This window comes from Haliotis cracherodii, unplaced genomic scaffold (genome assembly GCF_022045235.1).
Source record: "Haliotis cracherodii isolate W230 unplaced genomic scaffold, xgHalCrac1.p SCAF_3, whole genome shotgun sequence".
In the NCBI taxonomy this organism is placed as follows: Eukaryota; Metazoa; Mollusca; class Gastropoda; order Lepetellida; family Haliotidae; genus Haliotis; species Haliotis cracherodii.
In genome coordinates, this window is record NW_027266286.1 from 15,157,835 (window position 1) to 15,182,214 (window position 24,380).

The following is a 24,380-nucleotide window of genomic DNA, read 5'->3' on the forward strand; positions in this document are numbered from 1 at the left end:
AATGTTTTGTAATACCATGCAAGTAAAGATAGAACCTTCATTGTCTCATCTCTGGCAAAGTCAACATCTGAGGGAGGAAAGAGGGAGAGAACCGTTATAGATGCGAAAGAAGACATCCACCGATGTCCAATGAAATACTGACAATACCATGAGCTGTCAGTGGGTCGGGTCTGTAAGTCACAGATATGGTTCCAAGGGGGGAGTAATGTTAAACTAAGTTACGTTTGTAAATATGTGGTGAGGTGAGGTGAAATGGGGTTTAACGTCGCGTCCCAGATTATTGCACTTATATAGCGACATGCATGTACGTGTGTGTGTGTGTGTGTGTGTGTGTGTGTGTGTGTGTGTGTGTGTGTGTGTGTGTGTGTGTGTGTGTGTGTGTGTGTGTGTGTGTGTGTGTGGCTGCTTGTACTAGTCCGGACTGATGCCAATTTACAGTGCTAGCCCACTGAGATACCATGCTGCAGTTTAACATGAATAGCCCACTCAGACACAGTATACTGACTCGGAGCCGATCAGCCCTTGTTTAAGCCCCTTAATGCCGAGTGCCATACAGGGTAACAACAAGTACCATTTTTAACGTCTTTAGGTATGACGCGACTGGGAATGGAACCCCGGACCTTCCGCTCTCCGGGTGGACGCTCTACCACTAGACCACGGAGGCAGTCTTGTAAATATGTAACGGGATCTTACGAGAGACAAACTTCATTCAAGATGGTGGAACACAGCAAGTGATTGAGTTTGATGTTGCCAGCACAACTTGATTGGTCAGAAATTCTCTGTGATTGCATATGTGACGTAAGTGAAGGTAGGTTGCTGGACAGGGACGTAAGTGTTATTTGTAGGGGCAAGTGTGTAATTGAATATGAATGACTAGAAGACATTGATGCAAGACATTGTCTAATCACTGCAATATTCTGATCAAACACATGTCAAGCTACCAGTTAATGAATACCCAAATAACATTGAGACAATGTCGGAGTCAGTGTTGCATAGGACATAAATACAATGTCACCTTGACTGAAAATGGAACTAGACTGCAGAGCATACTGCCCCTTAATGCCAAAGGTTGCAGCAGGATCACGAGGGTGCATGGGTTTTATGCATCCCGAGGTTGGTTTTATACCACAAGGTGAATGACATAAAACATAAGGAGGGATGCATAAAACCCCATGTACCCTGTGTGATCCTGCTGCAACAAATTTATCTTACCGACATGTTTTAATATGACATTGACATCAAATTTGATAGAAAATAGCTGTGTGATTAAGCTGAGATTTACTAGAGCTATGTCACATGTCTTCTATTGACTCGGAAAAAGCATGTGATTTTTGCATCGAAGAGGGGTATAATTACTCCCCTCCAAGGCGGGGTACATTGTATTTTATCAAGATCACGCGGACCAATCAGATCTCTGACATGGAGGTATGATAACATTGTTTATACAATATAGAGCAAGTGACTTGGCCATGTTGGCTGTCCAATCAATGGAGCTCTTATTCCTTTTCTGAATCTAAAAGTAAAGCCAGACTTTATTCTAAATTGGATTACAAAGTTTGATAGTGAAAAACTTGGTAGTCAAGTCAAAATGGACTTTTTCACTACTAATTAGTGTTTGGTGTAAAAACCATTCAAGTAAACATTTACGGTATGAATCAATATTTTTTACTTTGTGTGCAACTGTGATCGATACTTGTATCGGGAAGTAAAATATCGCGATGCACCGATCGTCCCTTCACTAAAAAGTGCATCATGTTTTCATGGACAAATATAACGACACAGAGCTAACATGTCTACTTGGTGGTGGTGATGTAAATAGGTCCAGGCACTTTCAGCTTGTCTTCTTGGTGGCGATGATGGCAAAGCATCTCGGTGACACAACTGGATCAAATAGTTGTGTGAGGTACACATCTTGGATATTGTCCTGAAAAAGAGTTGATTCCATGTGACTGATAGTCAAGAACCTTGTGGAGGACAGCATGGAATCAATACATTAAAACATACTGTTCCAAACTCCCCTCAGTATATTCAGGGATGTGAATGGATATATTCCTTTTCAGCTGAAACAACTTTGCAATTGAGCGTGGTCCATAATTTGGGGGTGGTTATGGGGGAAGCCATTAGAATTTAACAAGTTTGTGGTCACTATGCAGAAATTTGCGAATCTGTGAATGAGCGAGTTGGGTTTGACGCTGCTTTGAACAGTATTCCATATATATTATGGTGTGTCAGCCTAATGTAGGAGGAAAGCTCAAAGTGATGCAGGTCTCAGACGTTTACCACTTCGGTGAAACCCACAAACACGTGTATACCGGGGACAAACCTAGAAACATAATCAGGGAGAACCGGGATTCGAGCCCATGATCATAGGTTTCTGGTGTGGCCAAGGGACACAAATCTGCACATTGAATTGTGGTGCCTCAACTGGTCCACCCGTGCCTCAAATATAAATTCTGGAGAGAGATTAACACCATTAGTGCCCACATCAAAACCTAGAAACTGCATGCGGTGACATTGTCTATGAAATAAAGTTAAATTACTTGCTAGATTAACATGTAAGTGAAGTGATATATGAATGTCTTGATTCAAAGTTGCAGGACTGAAAACTGGGAAAAGGAGAGTCTAACCTCTCATTACCAAAAGCTAAGGCTAAAAAAAATACTTGGCAATGACTTTTGAAAATATAGTGCAGGCGGTGCTGATTCTTATTTTTTTGCTTGTTCAAACAAGTATGTAACCAAACAAACAGTTGTGTGCCATCAGCCTGGGAAAGGGCCTCCCTATATAAACAAGCATACAAACTCCTATTGTCGCCATTACCATAACACGAAATGTGTAGTAAAGCAGTGCGCATGTAAAGGGAAGTAACTGCATGCTATATCGGATCACATTTTTTTTCAGTAGTGGGATTTAAAATATAAAAAATTAAAATGGAAATAAAAAAACAACTTGCGGCTAACTTTATGATGATGCAGGCGGTGCATGAGAACTAAGACTATTATATTTTTTAGCCTAATGTGAAATGTGCCCAGCTCACCTGTTCCAGGAGATACAGATATCTGTCGAGGAGGATGAGGGACTCGATACACGGAGCTAGGACGGCACGGAGCTGGACAAAGGCTGCCAACTGCTGCCGAACATGGCTGTACCTGCTGTCATAGCCTTCAACAAGTCCCGGGGTCACCTGACAAATAACATGACATGTTGCTGTGGTCTATACAATCTATGGGGCGTATCTTGCACCAATCAAATTCAAGTGAAATGTGTCATCTGGCAGAAGAGATTGTTGTTGGGTTATGACTTCTGGTTGTCATGGGCAGCAAATGAGTGAGGCTCTCATGAAAATATTGAGTCCTGTAATGTAGTGGTCATTCTGCACAAGACGTATGATCTAGAGTTACCTCCCTTGGTTGTCATCAAACAGTCGTCATCATTTGAGAAGTTTCATGATGTGACAGTTTCTAGAAGGCTGGCTGAACCTACATAAGAGCAACACAAGGCCTTTTTGTGACCCGCCTAGGGTCTTTCTGCTTGCCCAATGGGGATGTTAAGGATTGACCATTTAACATTCACGGAGGGCCCAGGGATTTTACAACATTGACCAGATATTTTTCCAGCTACATCTGCCAAACCAGATATTTTTTTTAAACACAGACAGTTTATTTATTTTTGAACAGACTGAAGTATAATTAATTACTTCTTGCATTTTCTGGGACAATTCATTTTGTTCGATAAAATCCCAACTGAACCAAGAAATATTGATATCTGCATGATCAGAGATATGTGTGTTCCTCCTGAAATGTACCTTGTCTGTAGGTAGTCCCAGTCTTGTGAATGCCTTCACCACATAGTCATACAGAGACTTGCTTCGCTTGTCTAGTTTCCGGAGTTTCCGACCTCCGTATTCCACGTCTCCGACCAAGTCATGGATGATCTTTTCTAACAGGGCCCTTGCATAGAAAGACTGGCCCTGAAGCTGGATACAAATGCTTTGTTACACATCAGTATTGATTACTAGCATGATTAGAGTCAATATCAATACTGTTAAAACTTGCTAACATCGTGGACAGAGCAGAGACAGCTGATCAGATCCAGACACTCATGATGTCAATCACTGGATCGTCTGGTCCTGACTGGATTATTTACAGACTGCCGTCATATAGCTGGAATATTGCTGAGTGCGGCATTAAACAACAAACAAACAAATATAATCAACAGACACATTAACTGACACAAATGCAATTTTCTAAAGAGAGTCATTTGACAATTTTACTGCTACACATGCTAAACCCATTAACCAGTTCGCATATTGAATATGTCCTGTGCAGGTAAACTTGTGGTTGATAATATGAGCAACAGCCAATGTCTCAGGTCACAATGACACTGTAACCATGGTAACCCAATTCAATAGCAGTCCACTCATATGCATTAGGTCCTGACAGTTCATTCTACAACATTTCAGCTATACCATGTCAATCTGTAAACAATTTAGTCAGGACCACACATAGAGAATCTCACCCGAGTGTCTTTTGATATTAAATAAATCAACATAAGTTGACAAAAGTGGAAAAATTCCGAGGCTTGCTGAGGAATTTTTCCACTTTTGTCAACGAGTGTTGATATATCTGATATCAAAAGACATGAGGGTGAGATCTTATTTATCATCCAACATCATTCTCCCAACTGTTTCAGTTTGTAGACAGTAATAAGCAGTGTCTTAAGTGTAAAAAGTACTGCTAACAGCTTCAGTAGCAGAGCCATTAGCGATCTCATAGTAACAATGATGTCACAATGGTCCGCAAAGCATTGTGATGCAATTTCATTGGAGCGATAACTACAATGTAGATATTGCTTGATCTACAATCCTGACATCGGTGATCGATCAACCAAGTCACCAAGTGGTGACAGTTACATTCGAAAAAAAATCTGCAACAAACATACAGATAGATGCCAATTGAAAAGTCTGTGTACATTTTGTATCCTGAACAGTCATTGAGTGATGATTAAAAAAAGCATGTTTCTTACAACGCTAGATTTTTGCAAACAAAAATGGCTTCCCCGTGAGGAAGTGAGTGAGTAAGCATGGTTTTACGCCGCTTTTACCAATATTCCAGCAATATCACGGCGGGGAACACAAGAAATGGGCTTCACACATTGTACCCACGTCGGGAATCGAACCCGGGTCTTTGGCGTGACAAGCGAACGCTTTAACCACTAGACTACCCGACCACCCCTCCCCGTGAGGGAACTGCAAGCAGACGGGTATACTATTATTCACATAGTTTTAAATGATTTGCAGTGATTGTTATGACACAGGTTTCAAGTTAGAACACCAAAATGTCAAGAAACTGGGGGGTAAAAAAAAATGAATACCCTCTGAAAATTGTGGATACCCAATCTACCAAATAAATACCCAAATAACTAAAAGCGTATCTAGAGCTCTGGAAATGACACTCTGAATTACAAATGGTTGACTGGAAGTCAAGTTTTATTCCACCAGTCCTAATAATGAGCATGATGAGAATATATAGCAAAACCATAAAATTGGCAAATTTCTATTAGTCCTTATGATACCTAACTATTGGGCAGTTTGGCCAGGACTACAGGATGAGTGCCAATTTCAGTGCCAGTCACCTGTTTCTCTGCAGCCATTCTGTGAACAGACAGACAGGCTATGTTCCGGGCAGCCTTCCCCAAGCCTATCTGTCCCTCCTGTAGGTAGCTGCTCATGGGGAAGTCAGAGTTGACACAGGGGGCACCTGCCGGATATAATGCACATGAACACTGCAGGCTGTACATACACATTGAGCATGGTCCTAATGATGCTAATAGCTATGTTATTGGACCACCATATCCTGTTAGTCAGTACCACAAATTATAGTTGTAGTTCCCTTTCAGCTTGCAAGACTCGGCAATATTCCAGCCATATGATGGCAGCCTCCAAATCATTGACACTGGACAGATAATTCAGTGTGCGACGATCCACTGTCGGGGTATGATGACACACAATCAACCACGTCTCTGGGCCTGACCATCCGATCCATTTGTTCACCTCATACGACCAGCATAGGGTGCTGGGAATCACTTCTTAACCGGACAAGCTACCAATCTCATTAAAATCAGACTTTAGTTCTCGCTACCGCTAAACAAAGATCTGAAGACATCCCATTTGGGGTCACGTCAGAACGACCTTTCATCCGACCAATCAGAGCGTCACTTACCAGATCATGAAAGTGACAGTCGGAATGTGATTTCTAATCATGTAACCAAGAAAACTTTAACAAAGAGTATTCCGAACGATAGTTACGGGCTTAACGACCGAATCCATACAATCTAGACTATCTTTCAGCCATTCCAGAATGTTCTTTTGTTCAGGTTTCAAATTTGTAATGGAGAATTTGTCAAAATATGTTTCGAAGCGTAGTCGCCAATTTGAAATTAGTGCCGTAAAGCTGGAGAAAACTGCCTTCTGATTGGTCATTCCACTGGTCGGTCAAAGTTCGCGCAAGGTCGGTCTGACGTGACCCGTAATGGGATGTCCTCAGATCTTTGTTCAGCGGTACCGAGAACTAAGATTTGATTATAATGAGATTGGACAAGCTTCAAGACTTACAGAGTGTGAGTAAGAATGGTTTTGTGCAACTTTTGGCAATACTGCAGCAATATCACGGCGGGGGACGCCTGAAATGGGCTTCACACATACTAGGCAACTTGGGTAAGCAACAGAAATATCAACAGTGATTTAGGAATTGGGAAAATAAATTGCTGTAGGGTGGACTCCCCTGGCAGAAGGTGCATGAAATTCAAAATAAATTCGCAGACAATATCGTGAATATCACACTGAACAATATTATACTCAAATAAGCAAGATAAGGGCATGTCTGAAAATAACTGAGTTTTGACGAAATACAAAGGTGGTACAGTTTATATGATCAATGATGCTTGCTGTAAAAGGTGACTATGCTTGTCGTAAGAGACGATTCACGTGATCGGGTGGTCAGGTTTGCTGACTTGGTTGATGCATGTCATCGATCCCAATCGCTTGGACCGATGTGCATGATGTCACTGGATTGTCTGGTCCAGACTTGATTATTTACAGACCGCCGCCATAAAGCTGGAATATTGCTGAGTGCAGCGTGAAACAACAAACAAACAAACATGAACAATGATCCATGCCACTGAAATAAGATGACACGAGTCAGCTTTAAGTCAGCTATAATAACATAACAACAGTGGCACACCAGGGGCCTCCTCCACCATGGATCTCACTTGGAGCAAGGCATCAGGTGGACTCTTCTCAAGAGACTACTTGTGTTTCAGTTTCTAGAAGTTTGGAGCGGATTTAAAGTGACTGACCCTGTCAGCATGCAATCAGGTTTTTCTCTGCTAAGAAGCTGATATAACTACTATCGACCAGTCTGTGCAAAACTCGCACATGATTAATTTAGTCTGGTTTGCAGATTGTCTTATGATAAGCAGTAAGGCAAATCTAGCCCGAGCAGCTACCAGGCAGAGTTTTTGTAAAACTTTGAAATTTTTCACCTTTTGAAAATTGATACAAATTTAAACTATGGATCAATACATGTATACTATGAACAATGAATGGTATCGACAGGTGTAAATTCATGATGCACTGATTCATCAGTGAAACCCCACCTGTAATTACTGCTCCAAAGGGAAAGTCACACACAGCTGTTTTGTCAGCCCAGTCTCACATGAAAAAGGTCCACCTTCAAACTCATACCTCTAACATACTTGCATCATCGCCAAATGGACCAGCAACAAGCTCCTCCTCCAAGAGATGATAGCAGCAAGCGACATTACACATGACTGCGACAGACGGACTGTTGACGAACAGACGCAGAAGACTTGAACCAAGACCCCCACAAGTGTGAAGACCCGTCAGAAGCATTCTGGCCTTGTCCGGGTCCAATCCCAACTCAACTACCGATTCCTTTACCGATTCCATCAGCTTCATGTTACAATCTACAAACTTAGTCAGTGGGACAAACCTTTCCTCTTTAGGCCTGTCCTTGGTGGTACTGTGGATCCCTAGGGTAGAACTATTGTTTAATGAGGATTGTGAGCATTTGTGCTTCTCAGTTGACTCCGAGTTACACAAACTCTCCGAATGTTCCACTGAACTATTACTTGTATTGTCAGCCACAGATAATTCATTGTTGATGGATCTATATTTGTTGATTCTTACTGTATTCTCAAAAACCTTCTTTGGACAAACATTTTTGCTTGTTGAACAATGGTCATGAGTAGTTTGGTCTGAAGGCTTAATATCTGCATTTTCTGCATGAAGAGTGTCCTCCATAGCCCCATCTACATCATGGACATTAAAAGCAATAAAACTGTCCGAGAGTTCATTAATATCACAGCTTGAACATTTACTCTCAAAAGAACTGGACTTCGTCTTAAAATCCTTCCTTGTACTTTTATCTGAAAAAAAATTGGATGGATGGCCTTCGTGTCTTTGTGAATTTTTTTTTGATTTCACAGGCTGTTTTTTTCTGGCACCCCATTCCTTGTCCAGTCTGCCTGCCCTCTTGGTGGCGCCCTCTGTGTTGGTGCTGGAGGAGTCGATCCCAATGACGTGATGATTAAATTCGTAACACAACTGAGTGCTGAGGTAGCCCTTCCCACTGCCTAGATCCACTGTCTGAAACATTATTGACCCTGGTCATGCTTCTGAAACCCGGGACCATGAGTGAGCATGTTCCTAATTGAACTAGGCAAGGGTGTTCAGTGAGCATGTTCCTAATTGAACTAGGCCAGGGTGTTCAGTGAGTCGCAACGTAGCCAAGGTAGTGCTGATGTAACATCATATTGGAACTCACTCACTTTGGCATGATGAGGGAATGCTTCAACAACTAGGCTATCCCAGCACACCCACAATATCGAAATTCTGTTACACAAAGCTATCTTACTGCTTTGAATATCATAAGCCTATGTTAATGTATGGAAATTACGTTCATCGAAGTGATCATAGTGCTCAATCTCATTAAAATCAGATCTTAGTTCTGGCTACAAAGATCTGAGGACATGCCATTGCGGGTCATGTCAGAACAAATTTTCATCTGACCAATCAGAGCATCACTTATCAGATCATGAAAGTGACAGTTGGAATGTGATTTTTTATCGTGCAACCTCGAAAAAAAACCACACAGGAAATTCCAAACGACAGTTATGGGCTTTGTGTCTGTATTCATACAGTCCAGACCATCAATTAGCCATTCAAGAATGATCTTTCGTTCAGTTCTTAATTTTTTAATCAAGTATATGTCAAAATATGTTTCGACGCTTAGTTGCCATTTTGAACCTTGTGCCATAAAGCTTGAATAAGCTGCCTTCTGATTGGCTATTGTCAACTTCTTGTTAATCATTCGATTGGTCAGTCAATGTTTGTGAAAGGTCGATTTCATCTGACCCGTAATGGGATGTCCTCAGATCTTTGTTTAGTAGTGGTAGTGAGAACTAAGATATAATTTTAATGAGATTGCAATTTGTGTCATAAGAAACAAATATTGCATAAAACATGGCATACACTCAAACTGAAAATGCTTTTTTGTTCATGTTGACCACTCAACTTAGTGTTCTAAAAGTTTTGAGAACTGATCATGCTGACTGGCCATTGTCAGCTGATTTAGTGATTATAGTAAATATAATGTACATGGTGTATGCCATGTATTTGGCAGCAATACACTGTGCAGAGTTGTGTCCCTTGAGCATGCCAGATGCCTGTGAGTGTGGGTTCGAATCAAGGTTCACCCCGATTATGTTTCTAGGTTTGTAAGCATCATACACATGCTTGTGGGTTTCACGAAAGTGGGAAACGTCTGAGCCCTGTATCACTTTGGGCTTTCCTCCCACATTAAGCTGACACGCTTTGACACACCCAACTCACTCACAATACAATAATTACAAATCTGCATCGACATGTTTTACTTACCAGATTGGTGTTGAAAACATCGGCCATATGTGCACAAACTTCGGCCATGACTTCCACCTCATGACTCTTCTTCTGTGACATCAGCACACGTTCAAGTCTATCATCATCATCATCATCATCATCATCTACACCACATCGCAGCACACTCACATCACCAGCTGCAGTCAGCACATTCATCGAGGTCAGGGTAGAGTCTTTGGCAGCTTGTGTGAAGGCATGCAGATTTGAATGATTCCAAGAAATAGGACATAATGTTTGAAGATGAACATTTTTTCTTCCTTCTACAGACATTGGAGATTTCTCGAGGAACTGACACTTAATGCGTTTAAGATGATGTTGCCCAGGGTTAAAAGACTCCCACTTTTCTTCTGCTTTTGCATTCACTTTGGTCTGCTCAGCATTCAATAATTCGCTGTTACAGTCTGTCACCCCATAACCTTCTGACATCACTTTTCCAGTCACGACAGATGGTAAAGAAGACAATTCATCATCTGACATCTCCAAAAGTTCTTCCTGGATGTTTTCCGGCACATAGAAACTCCACAAGTTTTTAACTATGAAATCGGATGCTTGTGAGTTTGCTAGAGGCAAATATTCTGCTAAGAAAGACCAGGATTTATAAAGCATTACTTTAGTGTTATTGATGACAGCTTTCCTGGAGCCACCAGTGACACCACCGTCAGGTTTAGGGTTAGACTTGGCCGCCATATCACAACATTAAAACTGCACCTGCAAAGAAAGAGGTAAAATATTTCAACTGGATGCCAATTATCAAAAGACTATATATAACTATGACTATATGTCACTGATGAGGTTGCCGCACGCCATGATAAACTTATACTTTCAAGTACTTTTTCGATGTTGATGTCCAATTTTCATTTGACATTCAATTTCAAGGTTTAATCATATTAAATCATACAAATGCAAACAGGGTATTTTTTTCTGCTTATTTTGAGCTTTATAGCCTTATTTTATTATTTCTTAAAATAGTGGTTCTGTCACGTGCTGCTTTAGTAGTAGCATCAAACAAGCATGGTGGATTGGTGTCTGGTGTAATGCATGTGTACCCCATACAATAACAGTGTATTGACACTAAAATGTAGGGCTGGGACAATACACCAACTGTGCGACCCAATATGTATCACGATACGTACAATGCTCACGATCTGATACATATCATGACACTTGTAACAATGTTTTACAAATTGCTGCGCGATCTTGCGTTCTTTATCATCAACGTTGTCCTTTTAGCAGTGAGTCCTTTCGTGCACTGACGTTCATTAGCAAGTAAATGTATGAATGAATGAGTGAAACTATGTATGTGCACAGGTATGAAAGTGTACAATGTTCAGATCAATGATACGAAATCAGTGAGAGAGCTTGCTTTGTAAATGTAGTCAGTCAGTGTCCTGATATGTCTTCAAATTAAAACTTTAATCTTTTTCGTTTAGGCTGCCATGCTCAATCGAATCGGACAGCACAAGGCACGATCCACGTGTTCAGGCACAGGACTTCGCCTACGAGATTTATGGAGTTTGTTTATTATTATTATCAATATTAGTTACATGGTCCTGTGTTTCAGGATACGATCAGTGAACACATTGTGATCAGGTCGGTCGATATACATTAGTATGATTGTTAATGTTAGATCTTTATAACTAACACATATATTAACTCACGAAATTGACGATTCCTGCCCTGTCACAAAAGTTCATCACCATTTTCTCCTCTGGCTTTTCGCAAGCACTTCCCCCGTGTTGTGTATCAGGGCGCTGTCATGTTTGACGGTGCAGTCTGGGAGTATCTGGACATTGAATCGCCGCCAATAAAACAACAATTTGGGTGATGACTACTCAAAAAGACTATGAAAATCTCCTTTCTGGCGACAGAAGATAGCATTTTCCCAAATTCTTGGCCAATTTTCTCGCGCATGCGTAGTAAAAGCTGAAGCGCGAGGTTTGAAACTTTCAAAATGGTTGCTGTAAACAAAGCACATTGCTATGCATTTTGATGTGGTTTGTATGACATTTCATAAGACACTGGAACTAAGCCGACAACGTCATTACAAACTGTAAGTTACAGTGCATGATCCTATTTGTCGTAGAATAGCAGATTGGTTTGAATCCAGTCTATTTCGTGTATGCCTAAAGTTGTCAACCACCTTGTGTCACCTATTTTCGTGGCATTGAAATGGTGTTTTATTATAAAAAGATACGAGAATACACGCAGTACATACGTAATCAGCACGATAGTGTGCAATATATACAGTGAGGATCACGACTTGGACCAAGATATGTGGTGGAAAATTTAATACAACCATTTATTGTTTCCTTCCTCGTCAGTCATCACCTCATCTGCATCTGGTGCTGTCACCGATGAGGTCAATTTGCCTATATCAGAAACAGACAAACTGATAGTCTTAGCCCAAACGATAGTGGGATTGCTGTGGGAAGTTTGGGCATTGGTAGTTATTGTCAAGGGGTCCTTGTCCATTTGGAGGCCAGTCAAAACGGGCCAGTGTCAAAACAGACCAGTCAATCTGGATTTCGTTTGGTAATGCTCAATGACAACCTGGTTATGTGATAATTGGGCAAGAATACAGTATACTGCACACCATTTTGGTAAGGGATGTGCGCTTCTTTTGAGCGGTTTCTATGTTTTTTAGATGCCATTTTTTTCTCCTCGCTAAAATAACGGGGTTTGGGGGACTTGCCCCCCCAATCTACAGCTTGAATTAAATGCTTTTGTAAGTAAATGAAATGTTTAATTACCAAAGTAGACACAAAGTATGTGTTCGCTGAAATGTGGCTCCGACGTTTGTCACTGATGAGACTGTCACACGCCATTATGGAACCTTGATTTTCAAGTACTTTTTCAATGTTGATGTCCAATTCTTGCTGTTTGTGCATCACATTGATATTCAATTCCAAGGTTTAATCGTATTAAACCATACGATTGCAAGCGTGGATAATTTTTTCTGCTCATTTTGGGCTTATTGCCCTATTTTTCAAATAGTGATGCTGTCGCATGCTGCTTTTTTAGTAGCATCAAACAAATATGGCGGATAGGTGTCTGGTATAATGCATGCATGTGTACCAATAAATATTCATTTAGTGTTTGAGGACTTGTTCAGGTGAGCTGGAAAACTTGAAGAAATCTGTGATCAGTGTCAACTCAGTCATACATTCTGTTGAACAATAAAATATTTCTGTCTGCAGAGAAGACATAGCTGACAATTCCAACTAACTACAATAATGGAGGCTGCCCCATGTGTGAAACAGGTGACAATCGCAGCCAATCAGTACCACAACAGTCGCAGCAACAGCAACCTTATCTATCTACAGCGCCAACTTGAGGTACAAGGATGATTGTTACAAGTCACTATGTGTACATTTAGAGACTATGATCTAATGAAATGGCACTACATTGTTGATTTTGAATATTGCCAATTCCGAACATCTTCTTGTTAATATTTTTGTGTGAAATTTATTAATAATTTATGAACATGATAAAGGAATATTTGATAATAGTAAATCAAGTTTTTCAAAAAAATATCCTAAAAGTTTGATTATGAACTTTGTATTGACCCTTTCCTTTGACATTGACCACCATCCAATTCTTACTACACTGCTTTTTTGTACTTCATCTGTTAATTAGATTAGCATTATTTAGTTTGGTACATGTACTATGGAACATCACAAGAGTCACCATGGTCACCAGAGAAAGTTCAGAAACTGTAATACTGAGAGTGGTTTTGTCACACTGATCATGATGATACTTGTAACAACACCAAGAATGACCGTTGTTCTGTTGTATTTTAGATCCTACATGGAGTGATAGGCCGCACTTTGCCCCTCAAGTTCTTCAACCCCCGCCAGCTTCTGGCTGCAGAGTGTCTGACATGCATCGTGGATATCCTCAATGACTCACAGTCCAAGTCGGGGCTAGTACTCAAGTGTCTCACAGTGCTCAATCAAATAGGTAAGCTTGAAAACATAGGAAAATCCTTTTACATATCTTTTATGTATCTCCTAACTAACTGAATATATTACTGCATCTCTTTATACCTTCCTCCCATGTAATGCTGATACAGCATGTTGTGCTATGTGTTGCAGTCTGTGGCATCAACTTTTGAGTCTTTTTGCCTGAACTTGGCTCTTGGCATCATTTTCAGTGCATTGTGGTGTTATGAAGTGGACTATTACTAGCTGAGCATACAAGGCCAAACAGAATTTTACCATGTTTACTAGACTAGGGTTTCGGACAAGTGGCTGAAGTTGCAAACTGTTAACGTTTTGTTCAAAGCTGAATTTAATGTAACTGTCTTTGAACCCATCGTGCATGTTGTGTACAGTCTGCATCTTTAGCCAATAGTCCATAGTCCAGTAGATTTCTTTTCTTCAGCTGGTAGCTCAGCTCATAATGGTCAAATAGTACCAACACTAATATCTACTGAAAATTAGGGGTGAAACGATACAGCAAGGTCATGAAACGATACATGACACGACGATGTGTAGGTCACAATACAATATGTATCACAATACGCATATTTACCTCAACATGCTCAAATCATGTGGAAACTTCTTGATTATCATGATTATAATTATTTCAGAGCAGGTTCCAAAGGAAAAGCTAGCTGTAGACACATTTTCGTAGTGGTTATTTTTAGTAGTGAACTTGAAAAGCTAATTACAACCCATATTGCAACAGTTGACTGACAAAAAATGCTGGGTTGAGGGGCTTTAAACAACTAGTAAATAGGGTATTTAGCAAGTTTTTAATCTTGTTTCGATACAGAGAAAAACATATTGTGTATCATATCATTGCATGAAAACTCACGATGCACCGGCTCAGCAATGTATAGTTTCACCCCTACTGAAAATGATGCAAACAGCATAGTCTTGGCTGGTAGATTAACAAGATTTTGGCACAACTAGACTTATCATCAATGTATTGAAGTCAGGCCATGGCCAATTTGGATGCATAGATTATTAGATCAGTCCTGACATCCCTAATATCTGTTGTGGGATGCCCCGATTACGTTTCTAGGTTTGTTAGCACCATACCCGTGCTTGTGGGTTTCACCGAAGTGCTAAACGTCTGAGGCCTGCATCACTTGGGGCTTTCCTCCCACATTAAGCAGACACGCTGTGATATAACTGGAATACTGTTAAAAGCGGCGTTAAACCAAACTCGCTTACTCCCTCACTCACTGTTGTGAGGCGACTAAATGGATCAGGTGGTGACAGGTTTATTGCATGACATCGTATCCCAATTGCGTGGATCGATGCTCATGATGTCAATCACAGGATTGTCTCGGGGTACCGGGGTACTATGTTTACAGACAGCTGTCATATAGCTAGAACATTGCTTAGTGTGGCGTTTAACAACAAACAAACAAACAAACAAACTTGTGTGTTTCAGGCCAGGAGCACGATATGAAGGAGATGCTGCACACGACCTTCAACCTGACCCCCGTGTTGGCTGGGGTGCTGAAGCTGCACGGGGGCCCCTCCTCAGACCAGCTCACAGCAGAGGTAATGCACACACGCCCCTTGGATTGTCTAGTGTGTGGTGTGACCATTTTGATAATAATAATAAACGGATGTTTGTAATGTGCTATGATCCTTCTCTTGAAGCCAGCTCAAAGTGCTTATTCTTGACAGTCATTTTGGAGACGTAAATGCGTAGTTAATTAATGCAAGCAAAGCCAACTCGCATTTTTCGCATTTATTTCACGCTCGCAATAATTTCAAGATTTACATTGTATTGAATCGTCTTGTACTGACTGTTTCAGTGTCTGCAGCTCATGATGAAGATCACCCATGGTCACAGAATCAGCTTTCATGAGAGTTTCATGGAAGATCTTCTCAAATACCTCATTAAACAAGTGTGAGTTGTGCTGGTGTTGTGAAGTTTTTCGTTTTTTTAATTCAGTTCCATGTAGAATTCAACCTGCTCAAGGTTCAATCACCACCGAACAAAAAGACATACCCTATGGTAATTCTAATGTAGAATTGGTCATCAGAATCCAATGCTTGTCGTAAGAGACGACTAAAATGGATGGTGTCAGTGCAGTCGTTGGACATGTTCCATAAGGCGATCTTAACACTACGACTGTCGTAAGTCTGTGTTAAAGTATGTGAGTTACGATAATCTTAGCTGTGACTTACGATCATCTTAGCACTACGACTGTCGTAAGTCTGTGTTAAAGTATGTGAGTTACGATCATCTTAACACTACGACTGTCGTAAGTCTGTGTTAAAGTATGTGAGTTACGATCATCTTAGCACTAAGATAGCTTTGTCCTTGGAGTCTTCCATGGTATTTGAATCTGGAGACCCCATAAATCTTTAATGTTTAACACAGGATCATGTTTGATAACACCCCCAAAACTGAAAAAAACCCAACACTTTTATGAACATTGTAGAAACAAAGATTGTCAGTAATTTTCAAAAGCTTGAAGTGTTCATATTAAGTACATGTATTAATATTAATCAAAATGTATTCATGCCATATATCACATATACAAATTTAAGATTGAAGAAAGTGTTATTTTTCAAGATTTACTGGTTTCAAATCCTATTTTATAGTATCTCTTTTAATCCAATCACTTTGCAGCACACTCTCATCTATTGTACATGAAAAGACTGGGTTAGAATTCTTCAGCAACCCCTGCTTGCTGTAAGAGGCGACTAATGGGATCGTGTGATCAGGCTCGCTGACTTGGTTGATGGGTGTCATTGTATCCCAATTGGGTAGTTCAATGCTCTTGATGTCAATCACTGGATTATCTGATCCAGACATGATTATTTAGACCGCTGTCATATAGCTGAATATTGCTGAGTGCAGTGTTTAACAACAAGCAAACAAACAAATTGCATCTGTTGTAAAATTCCCTTCTGAAGTGAGTTTTTTTTTTCTCAGTTTGAAACATGTGACCTGTTTCAGACTGACTCCCAATGAGATCACCCAGTCGTGTCTGGGTCTGCTAGCCAACCTGTCTCGGGACAACTATACAGTACAGTCGTATGTCAAGAGTCTGGTACGTCCTCATCACAAAGAATACTGCATGTATGCACTGGTTGTCAGATAACTGGTGCCTTTTGCTATTTTGAAATTTGTCAATAATGGAAACAATTTCAACTTAGTCTCAGCCGAGGGTAGGGTTCGTTTCTGGGCCATATTTTGAAAAATGTTCAACATATTTCAACAAAACTTGAGATATGCATTGCTCATCAGCTACACTGGTGCCTTTTGCTATTTTGATTTTTTTCTAAATTTCATTTTGTTATGTTTCCATGGAAACAATTTGGACTTAGTCTCAAACAACTCTAGGCTTAGTTTCCGAGGGATAACTTTCAAACTAATGAATATTTGAGCATGCAACTATACATGTGCAATGACCATATGCTCAGCTATTGCCCTTTCATATTTTTAAATTAATTTTTGTTTTTAATTTGTTGTGTTTCCATGGAAATAGTTTTGACTAAGTCTCAAACATGTAGGGTTTGTTTCCCACCAAAACTCTACAGTTAATGAATATTTCTGCATGTGACCGTTATCTTTCTAGGCTATGATTTTCTGTTATTATTTTTCAGATTTGCAAACACATTTACAGTACCAAGTTGAACTAATTAACAAAAAAAAGGGAAGGGAAACTTATTTTGTTATGACACTGGAGTTGGGTGCAGATATGAAACTCCATTATTTTGTGTCTTCTAGCCATTGAGTATCGCCAATCTCATTAAAATCAGATCGCAGCTACCGCTAAACAAAGATCTGAGGACATCCCATTAGGGGTCACGTCAGAACGACCTTTCATCTGACCAATCAGAGTGTCGCTTACCAGATCATGAAAATGACAGTTGCAATGTGATTTCTAATCATGCAACCCCGATTACTTTAACACGGGGTATTCCGGACAATATAGTTACGGGTTTAACGACTGAATCTATACATTCTAGACTATCTATTAGTCAGGTTTCAAATGTTTTATCGAGAACTTGTCAAAATATGTTTCGAAGCGTAGTCGCCAATTTGAATTAATTCCGTAAAGCACGAGAAAACTGCCTTCTGACTTCTTGTCAGTCATTCCATGGGCGGTCAAAATTCGCGCAAGGTCGGTCTGACGTGACCTGTAATGGGATGTTCTCAGATCTTTGTTTAGCGGTAGTGAGAACTAAGATCTGATTTTAATGAGATTAGAGTATCGCTTGATGGCTTCTTTTAAAATACATTTAGTTTTGTATTAAATGTTGCGTGAATGTATCAGGTGTTCATGTATCATTTTGTATTGACTTCTCAGAAACAAACAGTATCCCTTCAAAACAACTTTCTAGGGGCGGTTGGGTAGCCTAGTGGTTAAAGCGTTCGCTCGTCACGCCAAAGACCTGGGTTCGATTTCCGACATGGGTACAACGTGTGAAGCCCATTTCTGGTGTTCCCTGCCGTGATATTGCTGGATTATTGCTAAAAGTGGCGTAAAACCATACTCACTAACTACTAACAAAACACTTCTCAGAAACAAACAGTATCCCTTCAAAACAACTTTCTGAAATGCTATGTTAAAGCTCACAAGGCCTAATTATTGGTGAAAACATGGCTATATTGCAGGAGAACTTTAAACGGTTGATGCGGATGCTGTGTACGTACATCTCGGACAAGAACCTGACTGTTGCTGTGTTCAGCATGTGTGTCCTCACGAGTCTGTGTCTTCATGAAGAGATCGGTCAGGAGGTACGTCCACCAGAGACAGGTGCATGTGTTACTGGCAATTTCAGTCATAATACATCTGGAACGTTTTCTTCAAACTTCTTTTGTTTGTTTGTTGTTTAATGCCGCACTCCAGCTATATGAAGGCTGTCTGTAAATAATCGATCCTGGACTAGACAATCCAGTGATTGACATCATGAGCATCAATGCACGCAATTTGGATACGATGATATGCATCAACCAAGTCAGCGAGACTGACCACCTGATCCCGTTAGTTGCCTCTTACGACAAGCATAATCGCCATTTATGGCAAGGATGGTTTGCTGAAGACCTATTCTACCCCGGATCTTCACGGGTCTTGTGTACTTCTATACTGCATGTGTCAGTATAACACCTTCATACTGAACAATAGTATTTCTGTTTCAACCAAACCTTGTCATGTATATATATCAAAACCTTTAGTGCTTAAAAAGTAAATGTCATTTCTCTCTTGGTGTCATTGGTGTTTCTGAGATAAATACCAAAAGATTGTATTGCAGTAAACTGACAACTGATTCAGATCTCGTTTATTTTCTCCAGATTTTCAACACAGAGAATGTGAATGAGACTCTGAAGCTGATCTTCAACATCCTGGTGAATGGAGACTTTGGTGTGACGCGTCTCTACGTTGTCGACCTCTTCCAGGATCTGCTGAAGAAACCCAGCATACAGAACTCCCTACAGAGGTGAGTTTCATGTTGGTGGTCCCAGTACACTCCTGAATGTGGTACCTAAACAGGAGAAGGCTCAGGGAAATTGGCTCTCCTGACGGGTTTGATTCAAGTCACTTAGGGGTAACGGGTGGCCCAGTCATCTAAGGCGCCGCGATTCGCTGTGCAGAGTTGCGTCCCTTGGGCACGCCAGAAACCTATGATTGTGGGTTCAAATCCTGTTTCGCGTTGATTATGTTTCTAGGTTCGTCAGCACCATACCTCGTGGGTTTCATCAAAGTGGTAAACGTCTGAGACCTGCATCTCTTCAGGCTTTCCTTCCACATTAAGCTGACACCCTGGGATATAACTGGAATACTGTTAAAAGCGGCGTTAAACCCAACTCAGTCACTCACTCAAGTCACTTTAAACCACTTTGTTCTTCTGCACACTCAAATATACTCATGTATGTCGAGGCACCAGCTGATGATACCACCAACACCACAGAGACAATCTATCACTTTCATGTATCACTTATGAACACATTAAATGCAAAAAGTATCCATAAGTATCAGAAATATCTACTAAAAGTAGAATCTGACAATATCATGAGCATGTGTATCAAATTGTGATGATACCAGATGTTAGCAAAAAGGTGAGCGTATCCTATAACAGCATCTTGGCTTGTACTGCACATGGATGTGGTACCAAGGAGCATAGGCCCTTTAGTCTGACAGTTGTATGTTCGCTTAACTTTCAGGCTTATGAACACATAATTTTGTTTGCTTCATGATCAACATAATACTTATCGATGTAAGTTTTAATGTAAGTTTTCAATGATAATTATGCATGTGGTTTATCTGGGATGTGACTTCGTTATTTCAGGTATAAACACCTACAGATATGTATCAACCACACCTTGAACCTGATTGCCTCCAGCACAGGAGAAACTGTCACCAAGGTAGGTTTTCTCCAGGGACTTACTCTCTCAGACACACATGCTCCTGTGTAAATCTGCCCTCACTCTCTCAGAAACACATGCTCCTATGTTAATCTCCCCTCACTCTCTCAGACACACATGCTCCTGTGTTAATCTCCCCTCACTCTTTCAGACACACATGCTCCTATGTTAATCTGCCCTCACTCTCTCAGACACACATGCTCCTGTGTTAATCTGCCCTCACTCTCTCAGACACACATGCTCCTGTGTTAATCTGCCCTCACTCTCTACCCACAGTTATTTGAGCTGCTGCTCAGCTTCTGTACCCTGGGCACCATCAGGACGTCCATCTGCAAGACCTTGTTCAGTGCCCCCAGACTGCAGTCTGCTGACCACTACCGGAATGCACTCAAGGGTCCCGTGAGTGGTCAGTCTGAGCCGCTGTTTGCCGTCGTCCACTGGGCCATGCAGACAGTGGACACATCCGACACAGCATCACTGTTTGCCCTGGATCTGCTCACAGAGATTTACGAGGTTTGTGTTTTCTTTGTGTTGTCAGGATGAGATACGAAGTTATCTGCCTTTGACTGTTGATTATAGGCTTTATCAAAGAATGAATGCTTTTATTAGTCCATGTATTTGTGATATTTCGTCCATCGTTTCGGCCAAGCAGTTTCACAATACTCTGTGTGCTTTAGTTCAATAAAACAAGTGACCCCTGAAGTCTTCAGCAACCCATGCTTGCCGTAAAAGGCGACTATGCTTGTCGTAAAAGGCGACTAACGGGATCTTGTGGTCAGGCTCGTTGACTTGGTTGATACATGTCATCGATCCCAATTGCGTGGATCGATGCTCATGATGTCAGTCACTGGATTGTCTGGTCCAGACTCGATTATTTTACAGACCGCCGTCATATAGCTGGCATATTGCTGAGTGTGGCGTTAAACAACAAACAAACAATAAAACAAGTGATGACTGTATGATAATTCCTACAGTTTTACATGAACTTACTGTGGTGTGTGTATGTGTTGGCAGGGTTAGAAATTGGCACTAGTCCTAAAGTCCTTGCCAAACTGCCCAATAGTAAAGGTATCCTAAGGACCAGTAGAATTTTGAGATTTTTAAAGGTTTTACTATATGCTATCATTATAAGGACTAATGGACAGAAACTGTTAGTTTCTACCGCTGGTTGGGGTGGGAGAGTGGGGGGGGATTGTGCTGTAATATCTCCACCTGTGGTCAAGTCTGAGCACACACTGGACATGGAAGTTGTATGAGAGAATGAACCGACCATCGTGAGACACCATCCACCTGATCCATGTAGGTCTGTCACGCTACATCTTGTAGTATAAGGGGAGGTAACTTGTGTTACCATATAGCATTCGTGACCAACTCGTGTGATTCCGGGACAAGCCTACTTGTACCCCTCTCATGGCCATATTTGTGACCGGGTATCATCTTAGTGCAAACAGGCATACCTAAAACAGTTGTCAACTCGTTACGAAATGGGTCACATATATTTTCCAATATATTAAAAAGAATTCAGATGCAATTTAAAGCACATCTGGACGTGCAGAATTATACAGTATGATTGAACACATTTAACTGTGTCTTGGGTATATTTTTCAATGCAAGACATATGTAAAATCAAAAATCATACGCCCATTCTGATTGGTTTTCTCGTACTTTTGCACTTTACATTCATCGATAGGGGGATGAGTCTTCTTGCAAGTTACGGAAAGGGGTGTGGTGGCAAATGACCATACATGTACGGGCAGTGTAAGGGGGATAACTCTATAATGATGTAGAATGAATATGTGGGACGAGGGGGATGCGTTGTTAGGTAGGCAGGCGCACGGTAAGAATAGAAGGGAGGAGAGGGCAGTTCATTTTCCCCGAGGCAAGAGAGTTAACTGACTTTCAAAGTCCAGTTTCCACCCTTGCCTTTTAAGCCTGGTACCAATCAGATTCCACCTCTCGTATCACTTGCATTTGTTTCAAACAAAATGGCGGCACCCAGTCAAGGTGATCTGATCAATAATCAAGATCTCTATATTGCGATAAAGCGGGTCTTACATCGAGAAGTGCATCAAATCACGTGAGCACCTTGATCAAAAACATAAAAGATCTGGAAAATATCTGTTGGCAACGAGTTGGCGGTGCACATGTTTTGCAAATCCTGCAATCAACCAAAATCTGCATGACAGTTTACGTACCAGATTTCGATTTCGTTGCTTGAATTTGATTGGACTATGCATAGACTAGTAAGTCGAGCCAAAATGTAACTCCATAATACCAACCTAGTTCGGCAAGGGTGGAAACTATCGCTGTGTATAAGGCGATTTTTTTTTTTCATACCTAGAATTAGGGGGTTAAGAAGGGGGGTCGTCTTATACACAGTAGAAGTTCTCACATTTTTATCCAGTTGTTTCACTTTCAGCTTCCACTGGCGATGTCAACCGGCGTTTGATAGCCAGCCCGGCATTTGACAATAAAACTAAATAACTGTTCCAAGAGCTTTTTCCATACATAACATGATTTGTATCTGTTTTCCTTGAATAAAGTTGAATGTTTCTGCAAATGGTGGTAATATCCCATCAGCTTGCAGGCCTAGCCGGCCGTGCTAATTAACCTACACATCCTTGTTAGAGCTTTTAAGATTTGTTTGTGTTGTGACAAATACAGACCTAAAAATATATACTTTTAATTAAGCGCAACAGCACTAACTTTACCTTGTCATACTTTTCTTCTCAGCCATCGTATTGTACATCGTACTGGATACATAGTGATGTAAGAAAATTCTATTACTGTTTTTCATGATACTTGCCCTTTTAACAACAAACAAACAAACAAACATGATTCTCCTGAGATGGGTTCCATGTTGTGCAGGAGGTGCTGTACTCCGGCCGGACCCCAGACCTGTGCATCCACTCCGACCTGCTCCTCCCAGTGCTGGTGGAGATCCTGCGGTCAAGTGTGGACGGTGATGCCACGCTGGTCAGAAGGAAGTGTAACAAGGTGGTCAAGGCAGTGAGACTTCTCACAGGTCAGTGGTCACATCTATACTGAGATTCCCTTCACGTACGGTTGGCCATGGAGGTGGTGCTTAGAACTGATTTATAGTGAGGGAGTATGGTTTTACGCCGCTTTTAGCAATATTCCAGCAGTATCACGGTGGGGACACCAGAAATGGGCTTCATACATTGTACCCATGTCCGGAATCGAACAGGGGTCTTCGGCACGACGAGCGAACACTTTAACCACTAGGCTACCCAGCCGCCCCAGCTGATTTTGAAGCAATGACAGAAGCATCACAATCATGATCAACACCCTGGATTTACTCGGATATTATCGCATCCTTAAACTATCATTACAGATTTTTTTCACTTTTTTTCATAAAAATTAGGCAGGGCCCAGTTTTACAAAGTGTTTTTGTGCTACAACTGTCAAGTCCCATAGCTGAACATAGCTTTGATCATCATATCACTAAGAAAGCTTTCTGCAGCTTGGCCCACATTTCAGTTGAGCTGTACAAGCTCACATGACTAGGTTTTAAACCAGAGAGTAAAACCATGGGAGATTACACTGTGACAAGATTGACAATAATGATGTCAAATGATGCGAGTCAGGTTGAACATTAAAGGGCAAGTAAAGTCAACATAGCAACTTTGCAGATTTTGATTCTTAGGGCATTCGTAATCACAAATGCCTGACCAAGATGAAATTTGAAAAATTGCATAAAACAGACCAAAAAAACATGCGAAAACGGGTTCCTGGTGTTTGATGCACTGCTGTATTTCAACAATCATCATCTTCGAAAAAAACTCTAGTTACCGATTGTTAATTGTTATTTTAATTATTCACAATGTCAAAGATCAAAGTCTTTTCACACATTTAACTATGTATTCAATGTTGTTTTTGTAGGATTACCAGAAATATCAGTAACATTATATGTATCGCTGAGAATGATCACAAGATAGTTAAACACAGCAGCCCTCTCAGCCAATGAAAACAGTTGTCACCACTTTAGGTGACACCCCCAAATAGGTTTGTTTTGGAAGCCGATTACGCAGCTTGT

At 40.8% G+C, this 24,380-nt stretch overlaps 2 protein-coding genes across 2 annotated transcripts in view; one reads left to right on the forward strand and one right to left on the reverse strand.

Annotated features, from left to right (window-relative positions):
- Positions 1–1,830: 1,830 nt before the first annotated feature.
- Positions 1,831–10,680, reverse strand: LOC139475106 (probable methyltransferase-like protein 25). Its single transcript, XM_071258357.1, has 6 exons — positions 9,959–10,680; positions 7,756–8,668; positions 5,635–5,759; positions 3,806–3,976; positions 3,038–3,184; positions 1,831–1,924 (listed from the first exon to the last, which is right to left on the reverse strand). The coding sequence occupies exons 1-6, from the start codon at positions 10,664–10,666 to the stop codon at positions 1,832–1,834; spliced, it is 2,157 nt and encodes a 718-aa protein (XP_071114458.1). The 5' UTR covers positions 10,667–10,680; the 3' UTR covers position 1,831.
- Positions 10,681–11,929: 1,249 nt separating this feature from the next.
- LOC139474503 (protein CIP2A homolog) overlaps positions 11,930–24,380 on the forward strand; it is a 28,987-nt gene continuing 16,536 nt past the window's right edge. The window contains exons 1-11 of the mRNA XM_071257549.1: positions 11,930–12,029; positions 13,177–13,314; positions 13,780–13,939; positions 15,383–15,495; positions 15,756–15,850; positions 16,910–17,003; positions 18,575–18,697; positions 19,253–19,398; positions 20,248–20,323; positions 20,600–20,836; positions 23,192–23,348. Coding sequence (XP_071113650.1) covers positions 13,213–13,314; positions 13,780–13,939; positions 15,383–15,495; positions 15,756–15,850; positions 16,910–17,003; positions 18,575–18,697; positions 19,253–19,398; positions 20,248–20,323; positions 20,600–20,836; positions 23,192–23,348 — 1,303 coding nt within the window. The 5' untranslated portion in view covers positions 11,930–12,029; positions 13,177–13,212. The remainder of the gene's footprint in view (positions 12,030–13,176; positions 13,315–13,779; positions 13,940–15,382; positions 15,496–15,755; positions 15,851–16,909; positions 17,004–18,574; positions 18,698–19,252; positions 19,399–20,247; positions 20,324–20,599; positions 20,837–23,191; positions 23,349–24,380) is intronic.